The sequence below is a fragment of the Cephus cinctus genome, unplaced genomic scaffold, assembly GCF_000341935.2.
Source record: "Cephus cinctus unplaced genomic scaffold, Ccin1 Ccin1_scaffold1553, whole genome shotgun sequence".
Classification (NCBI taxonomy): domain Eukaryota; kingdom Metazoa; phylum Arthropoda; class Insecta; order Hymenoptera; family Cephidae; genus Cephus; species Cephus cinctus.
Genome location: NW_014333871.1, coordinates 113,757 through 139,360, shown reverse-complemented (window position 1 = coordinate 139,360; position 25,604 = coordinate 113,757). Strand labels below are relative to the sequence as shown.

Below are 25,604 nucleotides of genomic sequence, written 5' to 3'. Positions count from 1 at the left end.
TCACATAATTGAAGAGTCAACATAGTTGATAAGTAAATACTGATCATTCTGGTATACCCTACAGTAGTTATATTTAAGCTGTCGAATACATTTGCAACATTTTTTGTATACTCTATTCAAACACCACAATCCTACACGTATAACGCGTTTCTACTAAAATTCTGATATTCGTTCTTACGATACAAGATTTTTAAAAGTTTTTCTTAAGAAGATCGTATCGAAGACGAGGTTAGAAACGTCAAAGGTCTATATTGCAAAAGTGTGAATAGTGTCATCATTCAAAGGAAACGCATTTTCAAAATGACAGAAGTGGAGAAAGCAACCGGAAAAAGGGCGTGAGTATTTTATTAATTTGAAAAAGCTGTAATTCGATCATTAAATTATAAGTTGTCTCAAACATTTTTATTTCACACTATTGAGTAACTTTGTGCAAATTTTTATGTGAGTTATGTAACACGTGACGTTCTTTTTATGGCGTGACTGATATATTAAAATATTTTATAGAAAACTACTCATACCAGAATGTCTGTATACAATTATTATTCGTATTCTTCACTCAACAATGATCATGTATTTTAAAAGAAGTGAAGTCACTGGATAACATTCGCATTGGACAGTGTACATACAATATTAAATCTGTAAGCTATACTTAATTTGAATGAATGCATTTGAAATGTAATATGCTTTGACAACTACAAAAAAGCCTGCAAATTTTGGCGATATCGGCTCACTGTTTTATATTGTGCCAAACTTATTTATGTAATAATATTATGTTACGGATTTTTATTTTGACGAATCTATTTAAATGCTCTAACAATAAGTTAACGCATTATTATTCTATTATTGCAATAATTTATATTGAAATGATTAACCGTGTGTTTCTTAAACGCTTCTTTTCGTATGTTCATCGATTTTTCATACATACTAACAGTTAGCTATAAATAAATTCCTTCTTATACTACATTGACGTACATTTTTATAAATAAAAATTCCACATTTTTTAAAATTCATTAACTTCCTATTGCAATAAAAGTTATGTACACTAATATACGAAAAGTACAGAAAGTGCTCAACTTTTGTGAGAGTATACTGAGGAACACTTAAGTACGCTGCTACATCAGGCGGTTTTCGTATCTCGATATGAAATACGTTTGTAATGGAACAGTTATCACTATTGCGGAATGTTTAGTAATTCAAACATACATAAATTACTGATAAATATCATGAAACAATCAGGAGAGTAAGATACGCACAACTTTAGAGTTTACCAACATTTCTTGGAAAGATTGGTTCCTTCATATTTACGATAAACTTATCAGCTTAAGCATTTGCAAATAAAATTGCAAATCATGTATGTATGTTTTTGGCTATTCCTCTTCTACAAGAATAGATTTTCTAGACCAGGCGTAGAGTTTGGAATTGGAGCTTTAGCCGCTGTTGGTGCGGGTTTTTTCACGAATCCAGTGGACGTTGTAAAAAGTCGTTTACAGCTTCAAGGAGAACTAGAAGCTAGAGGTTCTTACAAAAGAATTTACAAGAACACAATTCATGCTGCATATATTCTAGCAAAGCACGAAGGTATATTGGCACTTCAAGCTGGAATCGTTCCTGCCTTAGGTTTTCAGGTATACATATTTCATAACGAAAGCATACTCGTATTGTATGCATAAAATGTTAATACTATTTCAAGGTCGTCCTGAATGGCATTCGACTAGGTGTCTATAACATAGCACTGAATCATGGTATCATGCTTAATGAGCATGGAAATATGAGTATACCAAAGACCATACTGCTTACTGGTACTGCTGGTGCCTTTGCTTCAGTTGTTGGAAGTCCATTATATATGGTAATTTGCGTTGAGTATTTAATTTTACATATGACGATTGTAATACATAAACAATTTTTATACAATGGCAAATTTGTAGCTAAAGACACAGATGCAGACGCAATCAGCTGCTCAATCTATTGCTGTTGGTTATCAGCACCAACATACTGGAACATGGTCAGCCTTTAAGCATTTATGGAAGGAAGGTGGTATAGCTAGTCTTTATCGTGGGTGGTACGCTAACATCCCAAGACTCTTTCTTGGTTCATCAACACAATTGACTACATTTACTATAGCGAGAAACTGGCTTCAATCACATGATGTACGTGATTGATTGAGTTAATATTTTTTCAATTTTCTCTATCTTCTCTTTACTTTTAGATTTGCAATGATCGACCAATCCTTTTAACCTTTTTGGCAGCATCGTTAGGAGGAAGTTGCGTAGCACTCACAATGCAACCCTTTGATGTTTTAGCTACTAGATTGTACAATCAAGGTAGAACACTCTATTAAAAACTTAAATTCTTTCGTTTTACACAATTTATTCGATCGATGAAGTCACTTCATTCCGTCAAATTTTTTAGGTGTTGATAAAACTGGCAAAGGTCAACTCTATAATGGTTTATTGGATGCGTTAATAAAAATCTCAAAGAAAGAAGGCTTCTTTGGTCTTTATAAAGGTGTGTTTCCTACATGGATGAGAATAGCACCACACACGGTATTGTGTCTGGTATTTTATGAACAAATTAACGGCTTTTACGTAAAATTAATAACATAAGCCATTCCAGGTAATAGGTATATTTAATTGTATATTCTTAGAAAAATTCTCTTACCTGTTCCTGTATACATAAAATATTTTTTGATAGTTATCAAATAACATCGCATGGTAATAAAGTTGCTTATACTATTGACTGTTCTATGTTCGTTTAGAGAACATAGTACTGTAAAATAGTATTTATACATTTGACAATATACCCCAGACAGTTATGCAACATTGCATGCACTGAGTCGTGTTAAACAACAATGAAAAATCCAGCAAAGAATTATACGTGTACAAATTGTTGAAACTATTGTTACTTTGAAAAGTACAAATATACTGTTATGTAACTTCTTGAATTATTTTCATATTTTATTTTAAAAAATTTGTACACAAAATATTGCACAGTTTGAAGTACATATATTACGTACTTTTAATCATGATGATTCTGTAGGTGATCTTGATTCTTATCATAATATATTTTTACTTATTAAGTACAGATGACGATCTCCAAGTAGAAATTATTTTCTCAAAAGCAAATATTGCTCAAACTCTGTTTCTCTTAGTAACATTTTGTAGGCTTCGTCAATGATAGAAAATCATTAGTGAACATCTTATATGTGATTGGGATCGTTTGGTTGAGATTTGAAACCTCTTGTCATGGTAGCTGCAATATCTATAGTATTTCTGCCACGTGTCTCTGGCAGATAGCGTCTGAAAAAGAACATGAATCTTTGTATAAATAGTTATAGTAAAATATTAAAGATAAAGGAAGCATTACGGAAAAAATCTGTTAAATAATTGTGGTGGTAAGTTTAATGTCATATACCTGCTGAACAGAGCTAGAAGTAATATGCACGCGGTATACGCAAGAAAGCTGTATGGCCCCACAGCACGTTGTAAAGATGGGAATGTCATAGCTACCAAAAAATTGCCTCCCCAATTAGACACACTTCCTAGAGCCATAGCTACAGGCCTTGGGCCCACATCAAAGAGTTCTGAACCAATGAAATATGGAATAGGCCCTAGCCCTAGACCATAGAAAAGTACGTAGGCTAATATCGCAACAATACAAATCCATGGCATGATTGGAGATGAATTCTGCAAGAATATCAAACAAAATTAGTTTGAGTTACGCCAAAAAAGATTAATCTTCTATAGTTTTTATAAGAATATAATAATTCCACTTACGATATTTATAATGGAAATACATAGTACAATAAGGCAGGCCATACTGGTATAGCAACTATTCAACAATAAGGTCCTTCTGCCAAACAGAGTCATGAATGGTACAGATATTAAAGCCATGCCTATATTGATTATTCCTGTCCCAAGAGTAGCATATTGAGATTCTTTTAAGTTTAAACCTGCTTCCATAAAGATGGAACTAGAGTAAAAAAATACTGCATTAATGCCACTCAATTGTTGTCCACATTGCAGTGCACAAACGAGTATAAGTGAAAGACGTAATGAAGGTTCTCGTATAACTCTGCTTATCGTCCAATTGTCTGTTGAAGAACTTGCAGTAGATTCTTGCCGAAGGAGGGTCACTTCATTCAGCAAATGATTCAAATTTACTCCTCGCAATCTAGTTAATTCTGAAGAGTAATAATTCTTATTAGATTGAATTGAGTGAAAGTATTAAATACTACAGAAAACCTTGTCAAAAACTCACCTTTTAGAGCTCGTTGTTCGTATCCTTTGACAACAAATAAAAATTTGGGACTTTCTGGCAAGATAAAAGTAACTAAGACTGCCAATATACACAGAGGTGCAAAAGAAGCAAGCATTACATGCCAGTAATTTTCAGTTCCTAATACACTATCGAGTCCAGCTATTTGTGCGAGTAATACACCACAAGTTATTCCCAGTTGGCAAAGTACACCAACTGCTCCTCGAAGATTTAATGGTGCTACTTCGGTCATATACATTGGTAGTAAACTAGTAGCTAGTCCTCCAGAGAGACCTAATAATTAAATGTAAAAGTTTAATTATTAATTATTAATCATTAAATACTTTAATGTTATTATGCGATAGTATAATTTTGGCTACAAACCTACTACAAGTCTACCAAGCATTAAAAGTTCTATAGAATCGAAAGGTTTCGATGCCAGAAATAGGACAGCACCAATAATGCCACATACATTTCCAATTCCTAGTGCTCCTCGTCGTCCCAATTTATCAGCTACCGAGCTTGCTGTTAAGGATCCACTAACTCCACCAATTAGAAATATCGATACAATTGCAGCCCATACAATATGTAAACTATCATAAGAGATTTCTTCACCATAACGCCGTTGAATACTTGCATTGCAAAATGCTAGCATTATCTGCAATTATATTAAATGCTTAAGTTAATTTCTTTTAGAAATAGATAAATATTATTCTCATACTGACTTGAGCAGGATTGTTCATCACTCCAATGTTATATCCTGCTGGTACTGCAGAACCCAAGCAGCATGTTGCGCCTGCAAGGGCAAGCATTGGTGTCCATCTTCCAGTAATTATAGTTGAATTCTTGGCATTATTCTATAATAAACATAAATGCTAAAATTAGTTCTATCAGTGTATTTCTATTAACACAGTATTAACTTGTAGTATTAATAATATTATTTAAATACAAACAAGTAATACTTCTGACAGTATCAAAAATAACAGTACTGATATTTTTGTTAAACAGGACATCCAAATATTGCTACAGTGCACATATACCAATTTATCAATTGAATGAAATTATATTACATCCAACAAAATTAAGTTTGATTAATCGAGATCATTCTAGTTGACCATTGAGTTAACTGGACTCGGAGTAAAGAGTCCATATAAATCAACTGATACTATCAAACCTGAATTATTCCATACTGTTTGGAATGTATCAGTATAACAGAAATCTTAAGTTAACATTATTTCTATGATCTAAAACTACTATCTTAGGTATAAGATATTCTAAAAAATCTGCTGGTACTTTACCAAATACTCCTCTCAGTGATGGTGATAGAATAAATAAAATTAAGTTATGGTTTGAAAACTTTTTCCACTTAAAATTAAAGCACCAAAATCCAAAAAACCATCCAATGAGATGCTCGCAAAGACATCACGTGACTGGATCAGAAAATACATACAATGGAATACGAGATATTCTAATATGATAAAGTGCGGTATAACAACGTGAACATGGAAGAAAAGTCTTTTAGTCACATAAATTACCAAATACCTATAAGACTTACAGCACTCCTGGTTTCTCCAGGTAATATCGTAACTCCTGGACCCTCGAGACAGAGCGTCGTTGCATCTGCATCTAGAAAAATAAAATATGGAATAATGTAACCCACAATAAAGGTATGAACAAAAGTTGGTTCCAAACCTGCCAACATGATTTTTTAAATAAATTCGTCTTCGTGTGATTAAAGCGACAAGCTTATCTTTTACTTCATGCTAAATCTTTCTAGCATTCAATTAATCAGTTACGATACTTGCTTTTCTACAGCAAACCAAGTGCAACGTGGGTGACACACAGTGACACAGTTCAGTGAATATCGTTAGCCAATCACCAGTTGAATAAGTCAGATAGGTCAGAACATCCGTATTCAAAAAAGTAATCGTCAGGTTGGTAACTAGTATTAACTTTATACATGTAGATATTACGATTCCATATTTTTACAAAGGATGTAAAAATAATAAGGGGAATTGTTTTGTAATTAATTGGAATATCTTAAAACGATATGATATTGAAGCGTTATCATTATTATACATTGTTTACCGTTCGTCATTGATACGTTATGATAAACTTTATAAGAATTTTAATCAGCAATGCCATTCATATACGAGATAACGTATTTATCATAATTTTTTATTATTTACTTTAGTTTTTCACAATTTCTTGTTATTGTTACGTAGACTTATCAATGACCTTGTATTACGTATGACTATAATTATGTCATAGCAAGACCCCATAGTCATGTTAATGTGATAATTAGGGTTCATGTTCCATACTTATTATTTACCAAAAACATTTATTCGTAATTTCTAATAAACGCATTGCATTTTAATTTTTGCTTTTGACTATAATATGATTAACCCAGCAAACACAATACAGTCGAATCTCGCTAACTCGAAAACCTCTATATATATGTCTGAGATTTAGTCCGTTCCCGTGCAAAGACCTCCGTGATTCGAAGAATAAACAGAGAATAACTCGAAGTTTTTCGAACGTATTACTGTCCATTATTTTACCTCTGTAACTCAAGTTTAAAGAAACCCGACCTCTATAAGTCAAAGGCTACCTTTATAATTCAAAGTTTTAATACTCTGACCTCTACAAGTCGAAGCGATTTATGCAATGTCCTAAAATAATATATGTATGTCACAACCTGCACTCCCTAATTGCGCCTACAAGCTAATGCTTCTCATTAAAATGGATGGTTGATTCCGAGTCACAAGTTTTTTCTTTGAAATGACATTCAAAAAATGTTTAGAAAAACACGTTTCATTTTTTGGATACATATTGTACAAATTGTATTTATGTTGTATGTATTACACCTTAAATTAAAGATTATTTGAAACTCTCACTTTAATAAGTTATAAAGGCATGATGGATTATGTAGTGAAATAATGATTTAGGCAAAGAATATACAATTTTGATAAAAAATATCTTTATGTTTTTATATTTACACAACATAAAAAACATACCTTTGTCAATTTTTGCTTGTTTCATTTCTCACTTATTTTTTGTACCACTTATATAATGATTAGTGACAAATTATGTTTTAAATAATTATAAAATGTACTGTCCAATGATTCTAGTCCGACTGAAATTCTTGAATTGCTGTTCTGGATCTTTATTGGATTTACTTATCGTAACCTAGGCAGAACCGTAACGACTAGCAGCATTAAATATACATGAAGAGTATATCACTTATATTTCATTGTATACGTTTATGTAACATTAAATCATTGATTGCATATAGACGATGGAATACATTTAAAAACATTAACGAATTTAATATATGTCTATTATCTCAATTTATACAAGTTTCTTGCAAGGAAAGTTTAGTCGCTCAGGATACTGATTGTTAATTAGCTCCTTGGTAGTTCATCTGAGTCTCATTCCTCTTTTACAAATTGATAAAAGTCTTCTACCATATTCAAAAATTCACAATGTAAGTTATCAGAGTTATTTGTATTTTTGTGAATATGTTTATGGAACATGGAACTAATAATTTTGTGTGAGCAGGAAATCCGTCTTGAAGTAATCCAGTCGTTCGATAAAAATAGCAGTCCTTTATTGAGCGTAATATAATACAAGGTTTGATTACAAAGCTGATAACTAATAAGGCATAATAGCTAATTGCATCTTCTCGGGTGGCACGAATAATTTTTATTGTCTTCCTTCTTGTAAATCGAATAGAATGATCGATCGTGTCGCGCGGAAGAGACATGTGATCCGTGAGAGAATCTTAAGTAATTAATAGTGGAACAGTTAGGGTTAATTAATAGATTCCCTAGATTCTCTCATGGTTGCAATTACGTTATTATTTCTTATTCATGAGGAAATTCAAATGTGGTCATAGAACACGCAATTAGCTTCCTTAGGTACAGTCTTCCAGATCTGATAGGCCACCCTTAAGACCCCGACTCAAGGCACTCAGTAGTGGATATTTACCGCATCCACAGCGATTTCGAAAATCGTCAAGGTCTAAGGCCCAAACCATTCCTCCGCCAAGACCCAAGTCACGAATCAAACGAGCCTGAAATGATCATTTGGATTTTTACTAGAGATTAAAATCAAGCAAATATAAAGTGACTGATATGATCGGATCATGGAACTAATTTATCTACATCCCAGGGATATATATCATTATGTTGTCAAATAATATATCAACTTTAACCAATATTTTACCTTTTCTATTATACTGTTAATATCGTCGTAGCCAACCCATTGGTCTCCTCGTGTAGCGTAGGGACCAATTTTACGTTCTGGGTCCTTGGTTACTATCCAACCGTCGCTCTTAATCATTTTACAGATCTGTCAAGAAGCAAAAGAGAAACGTAGTTTAATGAGGACGTATAATTCTGTTGCTGATAAATGATATAGGTCTAATAAGAACCTCATAGTACGCTAGAAAACCAGCAGCCCTCGTGAATTCTCCTGCATTTCCTGGTCCAATAGCTGAGGCTTGTAATCCACTTTCATTGTAATCTGACAATGTAAATGTCTGACCATAAAATGGGACACCCATGACAATCTTGTGAGGTGGTGCACCCTTCTGTATCCAATAGTTGAGAGAAAAGTTAGCATTGAAGTAATCAAACTCGTCATTCGGATAATAATAGAGCGGTGTGACGTGGCCTGTTTTACGTTCCCAGTGACCATGGAAGTCATAGGTCATCACAGCAATCCAATCCAAATATTTTGCAAGGATTGGCACATCATAACCTTCATCCACTACTCGTTTATTGGGTGAACCTGCTGATGACAATAGTAATCCTCTATGCTTTAGGGCACTACTCAGTTCCTTGATCAGGGAACTAAAACCGTCTTTATCAGAGGCAGGTCCTCTCTTGCAATCAACCTGGAATAAAAATTGCAGGTAGATTAGTAAAATATTTAATGATATGTTAGAAATAAAACTGAAGGTTTTGTAAAGTACTAAATGTTTGTCATTACCTGCCAGCACACTGGGTACTGCCAGTTAAGGTCTAAGCCATCGAATTCATGTTTTTTCAGAAATTTCAATGCGTGAGCTACAAACTTTTTCCTTGCCAATGGCGAGTTAACTAAACGACTATACTTGTCTCCAGCTGAATCATTCCATCCTCCCACAGCAAGTAATACCTTTATACAAATACAATTTCGTTATACTACGTTGAATATCTGTTACAATTTGAATAAAAATATGAAATATATATATATAGTCTTGCTTTTCATCCTGTACCTTGATGCCCTTCTTTTTTAAAGCGACAACTCTGCTGTAAATATCATTATCGATATCTGCCCGTGTGTCATAAGGTTTAATTACAAGTTCTTTTGAGTCCAGCATAGCAAACCCATACACGATATGGGTACAATGTTCTGATGAAATATCTTCTGGTAGATATTTACCATCTCCAGGTCGATACCATGCCCAATTTGTAAAATAACAAACTAATTTTTTCGTTTCATGTGAATTTTGTTCTTCTATCTGTGGCTCAGTTAGTCTCACAGTTGAATTAAATGATTTCGTCGACTTCACAGGGTTTCCAGGACGTACAGGTTTTCTTGGTTTAAACGAATCACCCTGTAACAATTATTTTTTCATTACTTCTACAAGCAGGTGCAATCTAGTCATATTGAATTAAACATATTGATTAAATTTTACATACATCACCATCAATACGATTAGCGCAGTCTGAATTTTCAGGCCAGTCGCATCTGTCCTTGTTCCAATGCAATCCGCCAGGACATGTTTGCTCAGAAAGCTTTCCAAAATTGCAAAGGAAATACTTTGAACAGTCCTTATTATGAGGCATGAACATTCGACCTTGACAATCTCCAAGTGGTAGATCTGGCAAAATTGGTGCAGCAGCGTCAATTTCAATTGAGTCATTTGTATTTGATGAGGTAGATTCTGTTGTTTCTTCCGACGGGTAATAAGTTGTACTGGGAGTAGTTGGGTCTGAGATTGGTGCAGTTGTTGTAGTTGGTTTTGGACTTGGTGGAATCTCTATCCCAGATTCTGTTAATTATAAAAATTAAGAATACTTTCTTCTAATTGCTCGTTCTTATTATTACTTACCTGTTATTGGACATTTGGGTCCTGGAGGATAATCACGAAGGACTCTGTTCATAGTTTTAAGCAAAGGACTAGCTTCACAGCCACATCGATTCCGGAAGTCATCCAGGTCCAAGGCCCAAATCATTCCACCACCAAGACCAAGGTTTTTAATGAATTCAGCCTTTAGACGAATCTGCTCAGTATCATCGAAACTGACCCATTGGTCGCCTTTGTAGGCATAAGGCCCTATTCTTCGTAGAGGATCTTGTACTACAGTCCATCCTTGCTGCTGGACTCTTTCACAGATCTACGAATATATAATAATGAATGGATTATAGAATTCTTTTCATTTTCATTATAAATTAACCCCATAAGAAACTTCTGTTACCTCGTAATAAGAAAGGAAACCACGTGCCCTGGTTGCTTCACCTGCTTCTCCACCACCATAAGTTGGAGCATTAAGTCCCCTTTCGTTTCTATCTGCTAGAGAAAATGATTGTCCATAAAGCGGCGCACCCATCACAAGCTTCTTCGGTGGAGTTCCTTGATCCAGCCAGTAGTGAATGGAAAAGTTCTAAAAAGAAAATTGACAAAGTTTTATTTAAAACTAAAAGTTAATTTGCTTTTGACTCTTGCCACTTACAGCATTGAAGGTAGGTTCCCAATCTTCAGGATGTTCGTACAGAGGAGCAACGTGACCAGTTTTTTTATCCCACTGTCCATGATAATCGTATGTCATTACAGCAATCCAATCCAGATACTTAGCCAATGCGGGTACATCGTAGCCTTCACTGATAACTCGTTTACTTGGTGATACTGCAGATGACAACAGGAGCCCTTTTGGTTTAAAGATGGCGCTAAGTTCTTTAACCAAAGCACTAAATCCTTCTTTGTCAGAGGCTGGTCCCTTGTTGCAGTCGACCTGACAGAGGAATACTTTTTAGTTAATTACAATAATTTGTAAAAATATAGATATTGACTTTTCTGTCTACCTGCCAACAAACTGGATACTCCCAGTCAAGATCCAATCCGTCAAATCCATATTTCTCAATAAATTGTACAACATGTGTGATGAATCTTTGTCTAGCGGATGCTGAATTGACTAAACGGCTATACTTGTCACCTGCTGAATCATTCCAGCCGCCTATAGCCAGTAAGACTTTAATACCTTTTGCTTTCAAGGCCACGACTCTATCGTAGAATTCTGGATAAAGTAAATATATGCGTGAATGAATTCTTATCTATTAGAAATTTAATATTTATCTTTAACAATTACTTACTGTTATCGATATCAGCCCAAGGATCATGAGATTTTATTATGAGGTTGGTCGTATCAAGAACTGCGAAACCGTAAAGAACATGAGTGCAGAGGTCCGGGTCAATATCCTCAGGTAAGAAACGACCACCTTCTTGTCGGTACCAGGCCCAATTTGTAAAATAACAAATGACTTTGACATCGTCGTCTTTACCAGTAGCACTGATCGTGGGTGACATAGTCAGAGAAGACATTGTGTATGGTGAAGTTGGAGATTTCCATTCGAGCTCTTGACCAACCACTGGGGGTTTTATGGCTAAAAGGAAAAAGAAGAAGCACGACAGTGACAATCAATGAGCAACATTAGTGAAATACATAGATAACAGTATGATATTTACGTCTGTCGTGCTGATTAGGTGGTGCAGCAAGAACCTGCTGTAGAGTATGCATAAGAGGATGAGGCCCTTGACCACATCTGCCACGGAAGTCATCAAGATCCAATGCCCAAACCATGCCACCACCAAGCCCCATATCTCGTACATATTGGGCCTTTTGTCTTATCATATCAGCATTATCGAAACTGACCCATTGACTTCCTTTAAAAGCATATGGACCCATTCGTCGTTGAGGATCCTGGACCACTGTCCAGCCCCGGTTCTGGATTCTGTCGCAAATTTCATAATAGGCAAGGAAACCTGCAGCTCTTGTGAATTCCCCAGCATTTCCAGCACTTGCTGGAGCATTGAGACCTACACCAGCTTTTGGATCATTTATAGTAAATGCTTGTCCGTATAGTGGCATACCTGAAATAATTATTGTGTCATTGCTATAGTACTTTTATTCATTCGTTAAAAGTATTTAAATAGTCATATTTACCCATTACTATACTTCTAGGCGGTGCACCCTTAGATATCCAATAATTAATAGAGTAGTTTGCATTGAAGAAATAGTATTCGTCATCCGGATGATAATAGAGTGGTGCAACATGGCCGGTTCTCTTATCCCATTGACCGTGGAAATCGTATGTCATTACAGCAATCCAGTCAAGATACTTAGCCAACGCAGGAACATCGTATCCCTTATCAATGACTCTTTTACTAGGCGATACTGCAGCTGTTAAGAGTAAACCCTTAGGCTTTAATTTTCCGCTCAACTCCGCTAGTAGATTAGAGAAACCTTCTTTGTCAGAATCCGGTCCTTTCTTACAGTCCACCTGTTAATTATTATTAATTATAATTATACTATCTTATTTTATGATATTAACAAGCGAAGTGACACTTACTTGCCAACAGACTGGGTATTCCCAGTCAAGATCCAGACCATCGAATTCATATTTCTCAATAAATTGCAAAGCGTGTGATACAAATTTACTGCGACTTGATGGCGAATTAACTAATCGACTGTACTTGTCACCTTCTGAATCATTCCAACCTCCAAGAGCCAAAAGGACTTTGAGACCACGTTGCTTGTAGGCGACAACACGTTCGTAAAAACCTTTATAAGTAATTTAATATATAGTACAATTTATGGTGAAGTGCAATGCGTATTGTAATAAATTTTTATAAATTTTCTATTAACGTACGATTATCAAAATCAGCCCATGAATCATGAGCCTTGATAACGAGGTTCGAATAATCCAATACCGCAAATCCATAGACAATGTGTGTACACAATGTGTGGTCAATATTTTCTGGCAAATATCTTCCTAATCCTTTTCTGTACCATGCCCAATTTGTGAAGTAACATACAACCTGATAATGAAACAAATTTTCATAGTAATTAACCAAGATAGCATGAATTGTGACAGTAATGATGCTCATGAAATTTGATGTATAATAGTAACACCTTGAAGTGACCAGAAAGTGGAGAAACTTTATCAGGATCAACATCTACTGAAGGTATAACTGTGGTGCCAGATGTAGCTGGTTTTTGAGTCCAAGGTTTTGAGGTTGTGGTCGATCCAAAAACAGGTTTCACAGTAGAGCTTGGAACATAGATCTCATCAATGTCCTCTGAATTATCATCCTGACAGTTAGCACGTGACGGCCAGTCACATATGTGCGTATCTTTATTAAAGTGAAGACCTGGTGCACATTGGAAAATTTCATGACGACCCCATAAGCAAGCTCTGTAGCTTTCGCAATCACCAGGTACGCCAGTGTAGCTGCCTGGAGTACAAGACTGTAGAGACAAGCAAAAAAACTCATTAATAATAATTCTAAATTCTTCATTATCTTTCTTTCATCGTGATTACTTACTTCCTCCTCTAATTTTTGTGCTGCCAATGGTGCTTTCTTCCTATTTTTATCCTCCTTGCAAGGATGCTTGAAAGCCCAGTCGCACATTTTTTTATCTTTGTTCCAATTGAGTCCTGGACCACATTGTTGGGACACTAGATTTCCGTTTACACATATGAGAAAGTTTGTGCAGGAATTTGGAAACTCGTAGTACTGGCCATGTTCGCATTCGGGTTTTGTATCTGCTGGAGTTGGCGACGGATCCGTCTGTGGATTCCAGGACGGTACAGTGGTAGGTCGGGATGGTCTTGTTGGACGAGAAGGGCGAGTAGGTCGAGAAGGTATGGAAGACAACGGAGGGGAAGTTGGATTTTTTGATGTCAATTCCGTCTGCCAGTTTGTAGTCGAGCTCGCCGAGGTTGTCCTTCTTGGTGGCTTCCATGAACTAATTGTAGTTGGTGATGCTGTAAAACATCATACGAGTCGTATCAATAAATAAAAACATATCACAGATTACATGTGTCTGATAGATAAGATTTATCGTTAAAAACGAATTGTTCAGATCACGTAGGACACTACATAATTACTCGATTTTAAGAAGGCTCGTTACTCATTGTTTAATTAAACGATACCTTGATGAATTTCGAATCGTACAGCAGCAATTTCCCAGTTGATCTCAGCAAGAACGAGAACAAAGTAAAGAACGTAACGCATTCCGTCCCAGCGCGAGTTTCAAATAGAAATATCAGAGACGTGAGGATCGCATCGGTTACACAGTTAAACTAAAGGAGTTCTTGGTGTTTCGTAAACGTGTATGAAAAAAAAAAACAAGTCTTCAATGCCAAAGAACATTCAAGAGGATAGGGATGACTAACATAAGCAAAGGCAAAGGAATTCGTACAAGAGTGTTTGTAACAAGTTGCGTCTTACAGAAGTCATGGACACTTGCGAATTTAATTAACGACTGGTTTTTTAATACCCATTTGTTATTTATCTAAGAATATAAACAGCTTCCCTACAGAATTCATAGGTTTGCCTTACTCTATGCGCATTTCATTGCACAATGTAGCATCAACAGATACGACGATCTCTCCTACCGGTTTCACTTATGGTATTTACATGGTGACTTACGAGATTTATCAAGTGTGTAGTCTTGGATAAATATGACACGCGACAAACTTGATTATTTGATTATAAATTTCATTATCAGAATTATTCAATATTTTTTATCTTATTTACTGAACGATTTTAATTATCTTTATTAAAGCGAAGATACTTACCTACTTCGCATCGCGCTGCTGCTGGCCAGTCGCACAATCCACGATACATATCCCAGTGCAATCCCGGAGCACATTGTTCCTTCTTTAGTTCTCCAAGTACGCAGCGATAATAATTGCCACAGTTTTGTGGATCAGCTTTGTACTGGCCGATCTGACAAGACATACCTTGTGACACGGCATCAACTATTGTTGGAGTATTTATTGTTGTTGTTTTTTGTGTAGTAGTTTCCCTGTAATACCAAATTATTGTTAGAAACATTTAAATGAGATTGAGAAATTTCTTAAAGTCATAGATGCACACCATGATGTTGTCCAATGTGCAATTGTTGTACGTGGTGTAGTTGTAGAAGTTGGATGATTAGAAGTTTGACTAGGTTTTTCAGTCCAGGATGGCCATGTGGTTGTAGGTCTTGCAGTGGTACTAGGAAAGGGTGTAATGGGTGATGTTGGTTTAGGGTGTTCATTTGCGGCATCACTGTGTGTTGTTAAAGTTGGAGGTTGTGGTGTTACTGGTGTAGCTGGTCTTTCACACAAGTCACTTGCTGCTGGTTGACTCAATAGACGACCTATATATATTTGTTCAATTAAGGAATTGTGATATATGTATAGATTGCAGATGTTAATTTTTTTAAAACGCCGTACTAACCTAGAGCACGGTTCAAACTTCGAAGTAAAGGGAACGGTTCGAAGCAGCAATGATTCGTAAAATCATCTAGATCAACAGTCCAGGCAGCAACTCCGCCGAATCCATTGTTAAATATGTATTCACCTTTTTTGAAAATACTTTTTGGATCTTCAAAACCTACCCACTGGTCTTTGTAATGTGCATTTGGACCTGGTACAAAAGAATTACAGATTGAAATGACTTGAAGAATATAAAAAAAGTAATTGTTTTTGCAAGCTAAGGCCAATATTGATAATTCACCTGGTCCAAGTTGCCATCGTTGTTGTCTTAATCTGTCACAGATCTCGTAGTAGGCTAACATGCCAGGCTGTCTAGTAAATTCACCAGGCATTCCAGGACCTGCAGCAGGGTCACCCAGTCTGTACTGACTAGCTTCTGCCAATCTATAACTCTGTCCGTAGAATGGAACTCCGACAACTAATTTAGATCTTGCAGCTCCAAGACTTAGAAGATATTCCATAGTAAAATTCTGATGAAAAGACAGAAGACGTTTTACAGTAAAAATGTTTAATATCAATAAAAAAACCATTTCACAAATAACTTACCACATTATAATAAGGATTACTGTCTCCTGGTTGCGCGTAAAGAGGTGCGAGATGTCCCGTACTCCCTTCCCACGCACCATGGTAATCATAGGTCATGACTGATAGAAAATCAGCAGCGTATGATAATTCAGAAACTTCATATGCCCTGTCAATAACTTCCTTGTAACCGGAAATGGCTACTGCCAGTATCAATTTAGGTTCTTGTCGATCGAACTCATCCCTTAAGTCTTGAACCAATTTCGTGAAGTTTGGTTTATCTGATGCAGGTCCTTTTTTACAATCACTTTGCCAACAGTGAGGATAATTCCATTCAAGTGAGAGGCCATGGAAATTGTGTTTTTTTAGAAAACTGACAGTTGCTGCTACAAATTTCCGTCGTGAGCTCAAACTGCCAACTAGTCTTGAATACTTGTCACCCGAACTATCGGTCCAGCCACCAAGAGCGAGTAAAATTCTTGGTCCCTTTACCGATGTAATACGTTCATAAAGATCTGGAATAATTGAACAATTAATTTCCTATATTCAAACGTTCTAGAAATAGATTAGCAATCAATTGCCACTTACTATTTTCAATATCTGCCCATGGATCAAAGGGTTGTATCAAAAGTGTATCAGGATTGAGACCAGCGAATGCGTAGATTACGTCTGTGCACAATCGGGTATCTAAATGTTCTGGTACAAATTTTCCTTCGCCTTTTCTGTACAAAGCCCAGGAAGTGACATAGCAGACCACGCGTGGTGACTCTTCTTCCTTTATTTCCAACTGTTGCAGCTCACCCATTCGATACTGAGACCCCCTAGACTCTCCAGTTGATATACGAAGAGAATGACCTGGGTTACATATATCCGGTCTGGCTGTGACGCAACGGCCCTTTGAAGCATCAAAGAATCGACCAAGACCACAATTGCCTCTATACAAATGTCCTAAGAGCAATTGTTTAACATTAATACTGTAGATATATAATTTGACTTTTCTCTTCATCTTCATAAAAGAATAAGATCTCCTAAAGCAAGTCGTCTTCACCTTTAATGCATGATGAGAATCCTGAACAGCTATTTGGGTCACTGAAAAGTCCATCTTCGTAACAGCGTTCCTGAGGAACATCATCATAGTGTCCTAGTCCCCTGGTTGCTGCGTTTAATATTGGCCAGGCATCACCACATAATCCCTAAGACATTTAATTTTCTTCGTGCAGCATCATTCACGAAAAATTTCAACTTTATTATGACTACATAATCTATGCATAATCTACAATTTCAATGAAAACCAGTTCGGTAGCTAGAACGCATATCATGTCGGTTCTTATATGTTTTTTATTTTGCTGCATTGCTTACTTGAAAGTCATCTAAATCGACTGCCCAAAGAGAAACCCCGCCAAGACCGGCTGATCGAAGATAAGCCATTTTGATTTTAATTGATATCGGATCATCGAAACCTATCCATTGATCTCCACGTTTCAAATAGGCTCCCTCCTCGTCCCTTCCGGAAATCCACAGATCTTCCATTTTTTCACATATCTAAACGCACAAGATATTCATAAATAATATTTTCTTGAAATCCCAACATTAAAAAACTATAGTTCAAACAAACCTCATAATAAGCAAGCGTTCCACGGTGTCCAGTATAAGGGCCGCTCAATCCAGGTCCTAGAACCGGAGCCCCAACATTCGTGGCATTGCTAAACTTCAATGTATAGCTTTTCCCAAAAAGTGGTACGCCTACTATTATCTTCTGTGGCGGCACCCCAACTCTTGTCCATCTTTTTACAAACTGTGACACGAAGTCTAAAGGTGCTGGATGCTGAGCTACGTTCTCTCTCTCGTTCTCTGCTCGCCATGCTCGCAATATAAGCATATCAGTTAATCCGGCTATTTCAGGATCCACATGATCTTCAGGTCTCACTGCCAGTGCAAGTATCAATCCTTTACGTGAGAAGGAGTCACGTAATACACTCAAGAGGGATCCCAATTCTGAACTGGATGATCTTTCCCAATCAATTTCAACTCCATCAAAGTCGTGCAGTGTAACAAAGTCCAAAACTGACTGGACAAACTTGCGGGTAGCATGATTCTTTCGTAGATCATTATAGAGACGTCCATGGTCCGGAGAAACTATAGAGATCAGTACACGAAGTGCTGGGTCCTTTTTACGTAGACCTACTGCAGCTCTGAATCCACCTGATAAATAAAAATAATTATTTAACAGTTGAATATACACACATAATTACACGAGCAGCGTGTATACATTTATTAAAAATTCTCACCCTTGATTTCATCATATTCGGAATCCCTCGACATAACAACCAAATCGTGTGGATCTGTAAAATAATAAATTAAGCTTGCATGTTCCTTGGATACGAAAATTGTTTAAGCTTTAGCATCTAGTTTACCAAGAGTAGCAGCACTGTACACCAAATGCGTGCACTTATTATTTGGCAGGGCTTGAGGCAAAAGTCCAAAGGGTTCCATCCTATACGCAGCTTTGGCTTCCAAATGGCAAACAACATGTGGTGGATCTTCCGATCTACGAATTCCGGGTGAAGCAATCTGTTCAATCCAAATTGAATCATGATCGAGTCCCCCATAAAATGGTGCAACGCGATACTCAACAGCATCACGCAATGGAATTCTTTCACCTATCCTGCATACAATTAATCAATCTTTAGTCCCTTCAAATTGTATTAATTAACTGTTCCTCAAAAAATCTATCTTCTTACTCTTCTGGTATTGATTCCACAGCTTCGCGTAAAGGCAGATCGTGAAAACCGATCACACTCGGCACGGCTTCGACAGCGTCCCTGAGGGGTAGACTTTGGCTACCGTATTCATTGTTCTCATTAATCTCAATCAAAAAATCTGGACGCTTCTCGACTGAATCACGTTGAAAACTGGGCACGTTTTCTGGTGGAAGATGCTTTTGCTTCACTGGAAAAGGCTTCTGACGTGAAACGGTTGCTGTATGTGTAAGGGCGAGGATCGCGAGAACCAATGGAACCCCTAGAGACCACCCCATACCTGGAAATAATAAAAATACATACAATTATGGCGTATGGTATAATCATGACTTATTTGCATAATTATCTCCGTATCGTATGTTCTGGAATCTTTTTAATTTAAGACGTGCTAAGTAATGTATTATTTAACACTAATCGTACCATCGACGGGTCATTTGACCCTTTTCAAGCCAATAATAAATTTATAAAAAATTGTCGGTATGTTTAGTGTTAATGTATACCGGTGCCATCGCGAATACGAGTGCCGAAAGAACAATGGGGAATAATTTCTAAATGATTTTATACCTGAAATTCCATATAATGATACGCAGCGGAAATGAGTCAATCAATGATAATAATAACGTTTGCACCGACAATATATTTATCAAAGGCGCGGCTCTGTATTCTCTCGCATTAACCATCTCGAAAAATGGAGGATAAATACTTGTACTAGCGCCATTTAAAAAATAGACAGTCAGTCACTGTTGTTTTGTTAAAGGTAAATTTATTTTACCGGTTCATGGTATGCTAATAAGAATGTATGACTTTTAACGAGTCGCCACATACCAAATACCGCGTTATTCTTTTTCAAGAAATAAATTCAATTGATGAATCACGTTATTTACGAGTTTGACTCATTACATAGTTTTTGGGTTATATCTTATATATCGAATAACAATGTTTTATCATAAATTGACGCGTTGTCATTTTGAATTACTTTTCAATTACTAAAATACTCTTGTTACCGCTTAAAGCGATGTGCTGATAATTTTTATATTGTATATATACACGAGTTATGAATTCTTTTATATTTTGTAAACCACCCTAAGTCCTCACTTCTTTTTGTTCACACGTCACTATTTAAAATTTAGATAATTGACTGATATTTAAGAATATTCGTCTAATGAAATTCTATGTTATTCACACTTCGGTCAATGAACGTGAATTATCTTTGAATTATACAATATAATTTTTTCAATAAGAATAAACGTACTTATGTTATACTATAGTGACGCAACAAGTTGACGTTTGCTTTTCCCTTGAACAAAGAAACGTTAATTCACAATGCACTCGACTGCCCTAACGTGTTAAGTCCCATGGAGTGTAATGGGTCCGCCACAACTTTGATAACGGACAGAACTGACTGAAATGCAATACGTATGGGGGCCGAATAACGAGACTTAGCCTTGCGGAGAGCCTTGTCCAACCTCGAATGTCGTATTCCGGACGCGTATCGGGCCCATTTATACATGCGACCACTGCGCGTCCACCTCCTTTTTCACCACCATCGAGTTCCCATGGATCTGTGGGCCCATTTCCATAGCGAAGAGGGCTCGTGCCGAGTTCCTCTGCATTTATGATACTCTTGAGATTCAAATCTCTGACTATTCAGGGGTAACTTGCTGAAAGGGCTTCCATTTTTTCCATGAACATTTCCAATTTACTATCCCCCGTAGACTTTTTTTGCTCATTCCTTTTTTTCCTTGGGACTCTTCACTTTGACATCCCTTGAAGAACACCTTATAAAATATATGAAATATTAATATAAGGATAATATAACAAAATTATTGAACTCTTGAGCATATTTCATACTGTTTCATCAGCCTTACCTTATATTCGTATACTATCTTGATCTGAATGTATTTGGATTTCAGAAAACTAATAATAGATAAACGATATTAATGACTGTCATCATTTTCAGTGGTAAATAAAATACGAAATGAAAAGTCTGAATACGAGGACATCGACATCGTACAGCCATGTTCTCGACCTTCATAGAAACGAGTGCGACCTACAGTTGTCCATCATAAAATTCATAGTGCATTTTTATTTCTGCAGTAAAAAAAATTCACACGATCAGTTAGTCTATTGAATGGCTTATTGCACATAAATATATATTATGAACATCCTGGCAGATATACCCCAAGGTATCCAGCACAATCCTATAAGATACTTTGATAAATATACCACTTAGCCTTATGATTACACGGTTGGCATTGTGTACTCCCTTAGTGTAAACTAAATATCAATGCATACGTAAATCATAAACGAGTACAATGTCCACATAATTTTGACCCTGAAGCCACAAGACTACATATGATGGAATATATAATATGAAAAGACTTAATCTATTCTACCGTACACACCCTCTGTGTGCGTTAGTAGAAATTGCTTTAGTTTTAGTACCATTCAGTGTACATACCAACATATGTGCCTTCAATCACATGACAATGCACTCATACAAAGTCAATGGCGCACTACTCTCAAAATTCATAACGGGATCTCATTGTGTCGCGTTGTCGATTTCATAAGTGTCAGTCGACTCGTTAGAAAGACTTATCGTAATGCACCAGAGTACCTACATATGTATATCATAACGTTCGTATACTTTTCTCATCTTCATATGACTCAACCCCCATGCAATGAGTAACTCAAGAAAAAATCACGTGATAGTATATGATACATGTGGAGTTTCAATAACTAAATATAACTGTATGATAAGATAGAATTTTGCAACATTTAATTATATTCTGAGTAATAAAAAAAATACCAGTGTTAATTCTCTGAACGGCTAAACAATCTACAGGCATTGCTGTGCTGATCGTCGGGTTTGGTATGAATAATCCAGGAACGTTTGAGTGTATAGACGAAACGCCTCTTGCATAAATAAACGGCTGTACTTAGTGATAAAAAGAACCACGAACAATAGTACTGTGTGGAAAGAAGAAAAAGAAAGAATGAAGTTACAGAAAAACTCGGTGCCTTCGCTTAAACGCGAGAGACAGCGACTAATGCACTAAGCCATTGTCAGTTATTGTCGTAATATAGTTTCTTGAAGGAAATCTTGTAGAATTCCAAAAGACGTAAGATACTGGCTTGAATGATCGGCTTTAATTAGTTCGACGGCAACAAGGAGCAACTGGTTTAACACGACAGCGAAGGTCTTCTTCTTATCGGCGACAGATCGGTTCTTCTTACACGACAAAGTCATCGGTTCTGAGCCAACTCTTCATGCTTTAAGATACTCCTCCGTCACTTCGTGATGTACTGTAGTAGCGAATCATTAACCTGAAATTTTAATTAATAATTATCAATGTCACGTAAGACTGGATCTTGTTAAATATTGGTAGGACTTCTAGAAGATTTCGAAATATTTTGCAAAAATAAAGTTATACAATTACAATAACAATCTGTTTGGAAATTCTGTTTGTTCATGTTATTTGTAAACAGATGATCCCTTCACTCAGCACTTGGGAGACTTTAAAAAAATTGTCATATTTTACAGTTTAACGAAAGAGAATGTTACCTGTACCTAGTATGATAAATTTTTAGATATTTTTCTCATCGATGATACATCTTCTATACACGAGGGCTATGAGAGGCCATTGAAAACCACGCCACATCCTTCGACGCACACGCATCTTTCATGCGAAATGTGTTATTATCCGTGTAATTTATAAACAAAGGCCCCGAAGACTCGACTTAAAGTTCAGCACCAGCAGCAGTAGCAACAGCAGCAGCAGCCGCAGCAGCAACCACAAAGGCTGCATCGTCATGCAAAAGCAAAGGCAGCAACCTTGCACATCTCATAGTCTGGAACGTTGCCCGAAATGAATAGGAAAGCATATCTTATTAAAAATGCTCATTCCTTTGTCAATAAATAATACAAAGATCGAATAAAGAGAGATTGACATCATTGAACTGTAAAATAAATAAGGGTTGATACTTTTTTTATATACATTAATAATACTGCATTACAGCACGTCCGTTATGTACAGACAATAGATATAAATTTAAAAAAAAATCATTTATAGAATTTACTTTTGCTTAACCATCAAGATATTACGAATGCAATGCGCGATGCATTTCGTTGCAATGGGGCGAAACGAAGATATTCGGAATAGCAACGATTCGCCTTGAACTTGCAACCGGCCCAATCGGTCGGTCGGTAAACCGGTAAGGCCCAAACTCAAATCTGTATACTTATTATGAGACACGCACTCTTACCTATAATATTATACATGTAGACTACTACATCATTCAGCGAAAGGACTCATATATGTATACTTATATATTCACATAAATTTGATCTGAACTGTTTTTGCTTTCTAGAATGTGATATCATTTATTAAATCCAATAAATATCTCTTGAAGTTAGTAAAGTAACCATAGGACATTTCTATTTATGCCTTTCTTCAGGTCCTGGAAAAGAACAAAAATATTACCAGGATGAAAAGCTATGGAAACATTAATCACTGATGGAACTTCTATTATGATTTGAAATGATGTAAACCAATCGGATACTTATCAAATCATGCACTCGCATAGTAGTGAGTAGTCAGCCAAGTCTTGGAACAGTGATACGATCCGATCTGGTTTTTCGCCTTAATGAGTTCACTCATCACGGATCATGTTGAGGTGTCACAAACGTGTCACCGATTTTTTTTTCGTCAAGGATGTCCACGGTCATTGCCTTCTGAAAATATCATATTATTCCATGTTTGTATGTACTGCCACATTTAAATAAAAAGAACTGATTGAGTGCTTGATAATTGTTTCATTGCTTTTATTATACAGTCATCAAGCATTCGTGTTTATTTCAAAATTTATACTGTTTAGTTCTTTCATTCTCCTTAAGACCTTTTCTTTACCGTGTAAATAAAACTTCAACAAAAATCTTGAAAACAGGATTTTTGCATTTTGACATAATTTCTGCAATAATTGTCCCAAAACTGAAAGAGTATTCTGATATGAAGGTTTTCATTTTTTTTTGAAATCCACATAATTTACTTTGCTTTTTCAGTATTTGGCTAGATATTGCAGAAATTATGTCAAAATGATTATTGACCTTGCGAAATGTGCACTGAACTATGCTTCGAGGAAGAATCTCTTCGAGGAAGAATCTTAATGATCGATATTTATCATTAACCCAACACCTGAACTGTAAGGCTAAAAAAATTTGTTGTTTTCTTTGTTATCAAGTCTGTCATTCTTTCTTCTTAATGATCGATATTTATCATTAGTCCAAATAACACCTGAACTGTCAGGCTAAAAATATTTTTTATTTTCTTTGTTTTATGTCGACAATATTGGCTGTCATAATCAAATAAACCATACCTGTTAGGGAATTTCTGTGCTTCAACATTTCGTTAATGGATACCATGAAATGTAATCTTCGTTGCGCATATTCAGAACCGTTATCATTCATCGTAGTTCCGCGTTCAAAACAATTTCATTTTAGAATCGACCACGCCAATCTGTACAGTTAATGATTTATCCTGTTAACGATTCATAGAGAAGATTCATCCATTTCATCATGCCAATTTCGTATTGAATTACGAATTAAAATAAATACTATGAAAAGGCTGCACTTTTTAATGAAATTGCTTATCTGCTTTCAGATGGAAAAAATGATAGAAGAATAATATTTCACCTATTTGAATATTCAGGAGTAGAAGTGATGAAAATCAAGGAACTTCAAGCATGACCACAAGAAAGAAGACGTTATGATATAACAATATGATAATAAAGTATGACGATGACGTCAAAAGCTAAGAGAGATAGCTGTGTTTGTAAAAATAAAATATTTATTTAAAAAAATATCCTTGACTATCTTTATTAGATATATATTTTACGATCATTGATTATTAGTCATTAGTTAGTATCATAATGTGCATTCTTCAATGATATACTTCCTATATAATAAAAAAAATGGACATAAGTATATAAAAACCTTTTGAAGAATCTATCCATAAGTTAATTTTCTACAAATATCCATATATAGCTCAAGATTTCTTTTCCTCATTTCTCTGCTGTATTATCATTACTATATTGACTCCAGTAAACGATTTCGACAAAGTGTATTGGCCAGTTCAAGGCTCAATGGTTAGTGACCCTCCCAGTCATCCGGTAAATCCTCTTATTGTCCCGTCCAGCTTAGGATTTGGATCCCAGTATGCCTTTGACGTCCTTTTTGCGATAAACCGGCTTTAAAAAAAACCAGCCTGTCCATTAGGCGTATCTGTAGATGCTAATTTTTCTTAGCCAGCGAAAGGCTCTTGGCCGATACTCCCTTTCCTCTTTTTTATACAAATCGTGCAATTTTTCGTTAAACTTCACTCAGTTGCATATATTGCATATACCTTTCTTCGAGACGTAACATAGTGACGACATATCTGTAAGCAAGCATAAATGTAATCTGACATTTATTTGGTTTGTATAATCTTTTATATACACCCGAACGTTTTAGTTTTTCTACAACTATACATGATT

At 35.9% G+C, this 25,604-nt stretch overlaps 3 protein-coding genes and 1 long non-coding RNA gene across 14 annotated transcripts; 2 read left to right on the top strand and 2 right to left on the bottom strand.

The window, feature by feature from the left end:
- The first annotated feature begins 53 nt into the window (after positions 1-53).
- LOC107273284 (solute carrier family 25 member 35) lies at positions 54-2,941 on the top strand. 2 transcript variants are annotated; one of them, XM_015751331.2, is made up of 6 exons: positions 54-335; positions 1,400-1,625; positions 1,691-1,846; positions 1,926-2,147; positions 2,207-2,321; positions 2,410-2,941. In XM_015751331.2, the coding sequence occupies exons 1-6, from the start codon at positions 301-303 to the stop codon at positions 2,601-2,603; spliced, it is 948 nt and encodes a 315-aa protein (XP_015606817.1). In that variant the 5' UTR covers positions 54-300; the 3' UTR covers positions 2,604-2,941. The 2 variants fall into 2 exon arrangements, with proteins under 2 accessions (XP_015606817.1, XP_015606816.1); XM_015751330.2 differs by having other exon boundaries at positions 1,391-1,625.
- LOC107273283 (solute carrier family 2, facilitated glucose transporter member 1) lies at positions 2,930-7,502 on the bottom strand. Of its 6 annotated transcripts, none has more exons than XM_015751327.2 (9): positions 5,947-6,103; positions 5,797-5,880; positions 5,553-5,684; positions 4,980-5,111; positions 4,639-4,912; positions 4,258-4,548; positions 3,774-4,180; positions 3,412-3,683; positions 2,930-3,296 (listed from the first exon to the last, which is right to left on the bottom strand). In XM_015751327.2, exons 4-9 carry the CDS (start codon positions 5,064-5,066, stop codon positions 3,197-3,199), a joined length of 1,431 nt encoding a protein of 476 aa, XP_015606813.1. In that variant the 5' UTR covers positions 5,067-5,111; positions 5,553-5,684; positions 5,797-5,880; positions 5,947-6,103; the 3' UTR covers positions 2,930-3,196. The 6 variants fall into 6 exon arrangements, with proteins under 6 accessions (XP_015606813.1, XP_024946405.1, XP_015606810.1 ...); XM_025090637.1 differs by having other exon boundaries at positions 5,810-5,880; XM_015751324.2 differs by lacking the exons at positions 5,553-5,684; positions 5,947-6,103 and adding an exon at positions 7,272-7,502 and having other exon boundaries at positions 5,810-5,880.
- LOC107273287 lies at positions 5,691-24,882 on the top strand. Of its 3 annotated transcripts, none has more exons than XR_001539196.2 (3): positions 5,691-5,921; positions 6,070-6,188; positions 24,734-24,882. It is a non-coding gene; the product is annotated as an uncharacterized LOC107273287 (long non-coding RNA). The 3 variants fall into 3 exon arrangements; XR_001539195.2 differs by lacking the exon at positions 24,734-24,882 and adding an exon at positions 9,310-9,411; XR_001539197.2 differs by lacking the exon at positions 24,734-24,882 and adding an exon at positions 8,606-8,737.
- LOC107273279 (probable chitinase 10) lies at positions 7,843-20,557 on the bottom strand. Of its 3 annotated transcripts, XM_015751319.2 has the most exons (31): positions 20,326-20,557; positions 19,056-19,353; positions 18,729-18,979; positions 18,603-18,656; positions 17,930-18,516; positions 17,674-17,856; positions 17,363-17,507; positions 16,903-17,262; positions 16,339-16,829; positions 16,034-16,262; positions 15,755-15,943; positions 15,410-15,674; positions 15,109-15,338; positions 13,850-14,292; positions 13,437-13,772; positions 13,174-13,342; positions 12,874-13,085; positions 12,468-12,804; positions 11,990-12,394; positions 11,617-11,907; positions 11,329-11,540; positions 10,980-11,258; positions 10,725-10,910; positions 10,358-10,643; positions 10,235-10,297; positions 9,945-10,180; positions 9,518-9,859; positions 9,250-9,417; positions 8,690-9,154; positions 8,482-8,607; positions 7,843-8,329 (listed from the first exon to the last, which is right to left on the bottom strand). In XM_015751319.2, exons 2-31 carry the CDS (start codon positions 19,349-19,351, stop codon positions 8,171-8,173), a joined length of 7,995 nt encoding a protein of 2,664 aa, XP_015606805.1. In that variant the 5' UTR covers positions 19,352-19,353; positions 20,326-20,557; the 3' UTR covers positions 7,843-8,170. The 3 variants fall into 3 exon arrangements, with proteins under 3 accessions (XP_015606805.1, XP_015606804.1, XP_024946401.1); XM_015751318.2 differs by having other exon boundaries at positions 9,945-10,297; XM_025090633.1 differs by having other exon boundaries at positions 9,945-10,285.
- Positions 24,883-25,604: the final 722 nt, after the last annotated feature.

Coding starts and splice junctions, on each gene's coding strand:
- LOC107273284 (XM_015751330.2), top strand. CDS start 301: ATGACAGAAGTGGAGAAAGCAACCGGAAAAAGGGC. Junction 1,626..1,690: donor TTCCTGCCTTAGGTTTTCAG/GTATACATATTT, acceptor TACTATTTCAAG/GTCGTCCTGAATGGCATTCG. Junction 2,322..2,409: donor TACTAGATTGTACAATCAAG/GTAGAACACTCT, acceptor CAAATTTTTTAG/GTGTTGATAAAACTGGCAAA.
- LOC107273279 (XM_015751318.2), bottom strand. CDS start 19,351: ATGGGGTGGTCTCTAGGGGTTCCATTGGTTCTCGCGATCCTCGCCCTT. Junction 18,517..18,602: donor CGAATATGATGAAATCAAGG/GTGAGAATTTTT, acceptor TTTATTTATCAG/GTGGATTCAGAGCTGCAGTA. Junction 13,343..13,436: donor CACTTTCTGGTCACTTCAAG/GTGTTACTATTA, acceptor TTTCATTATCAG/GTTGTATGTTACTTCACAAA.
- LOC107273283 (XM_015751324.2), bottom strand. CDS start 7,296: ATGAAACAAGCAAAAATTGACAAAG. Junction 5,881..7,271: donor ACAAGCAAAAATTGACAAAG/GTATGTTTTTTA, acceptor TTATTTTTCTAG/ATGCAGATGCAACGACGCTC. Junction 3,297..3,411: donor CTTCTAGCTCTGTTCAGCAG/GTATATGACATT, acceptor GTTCTTTTTCAG/ACGCTATCTGCCAGAGACAC.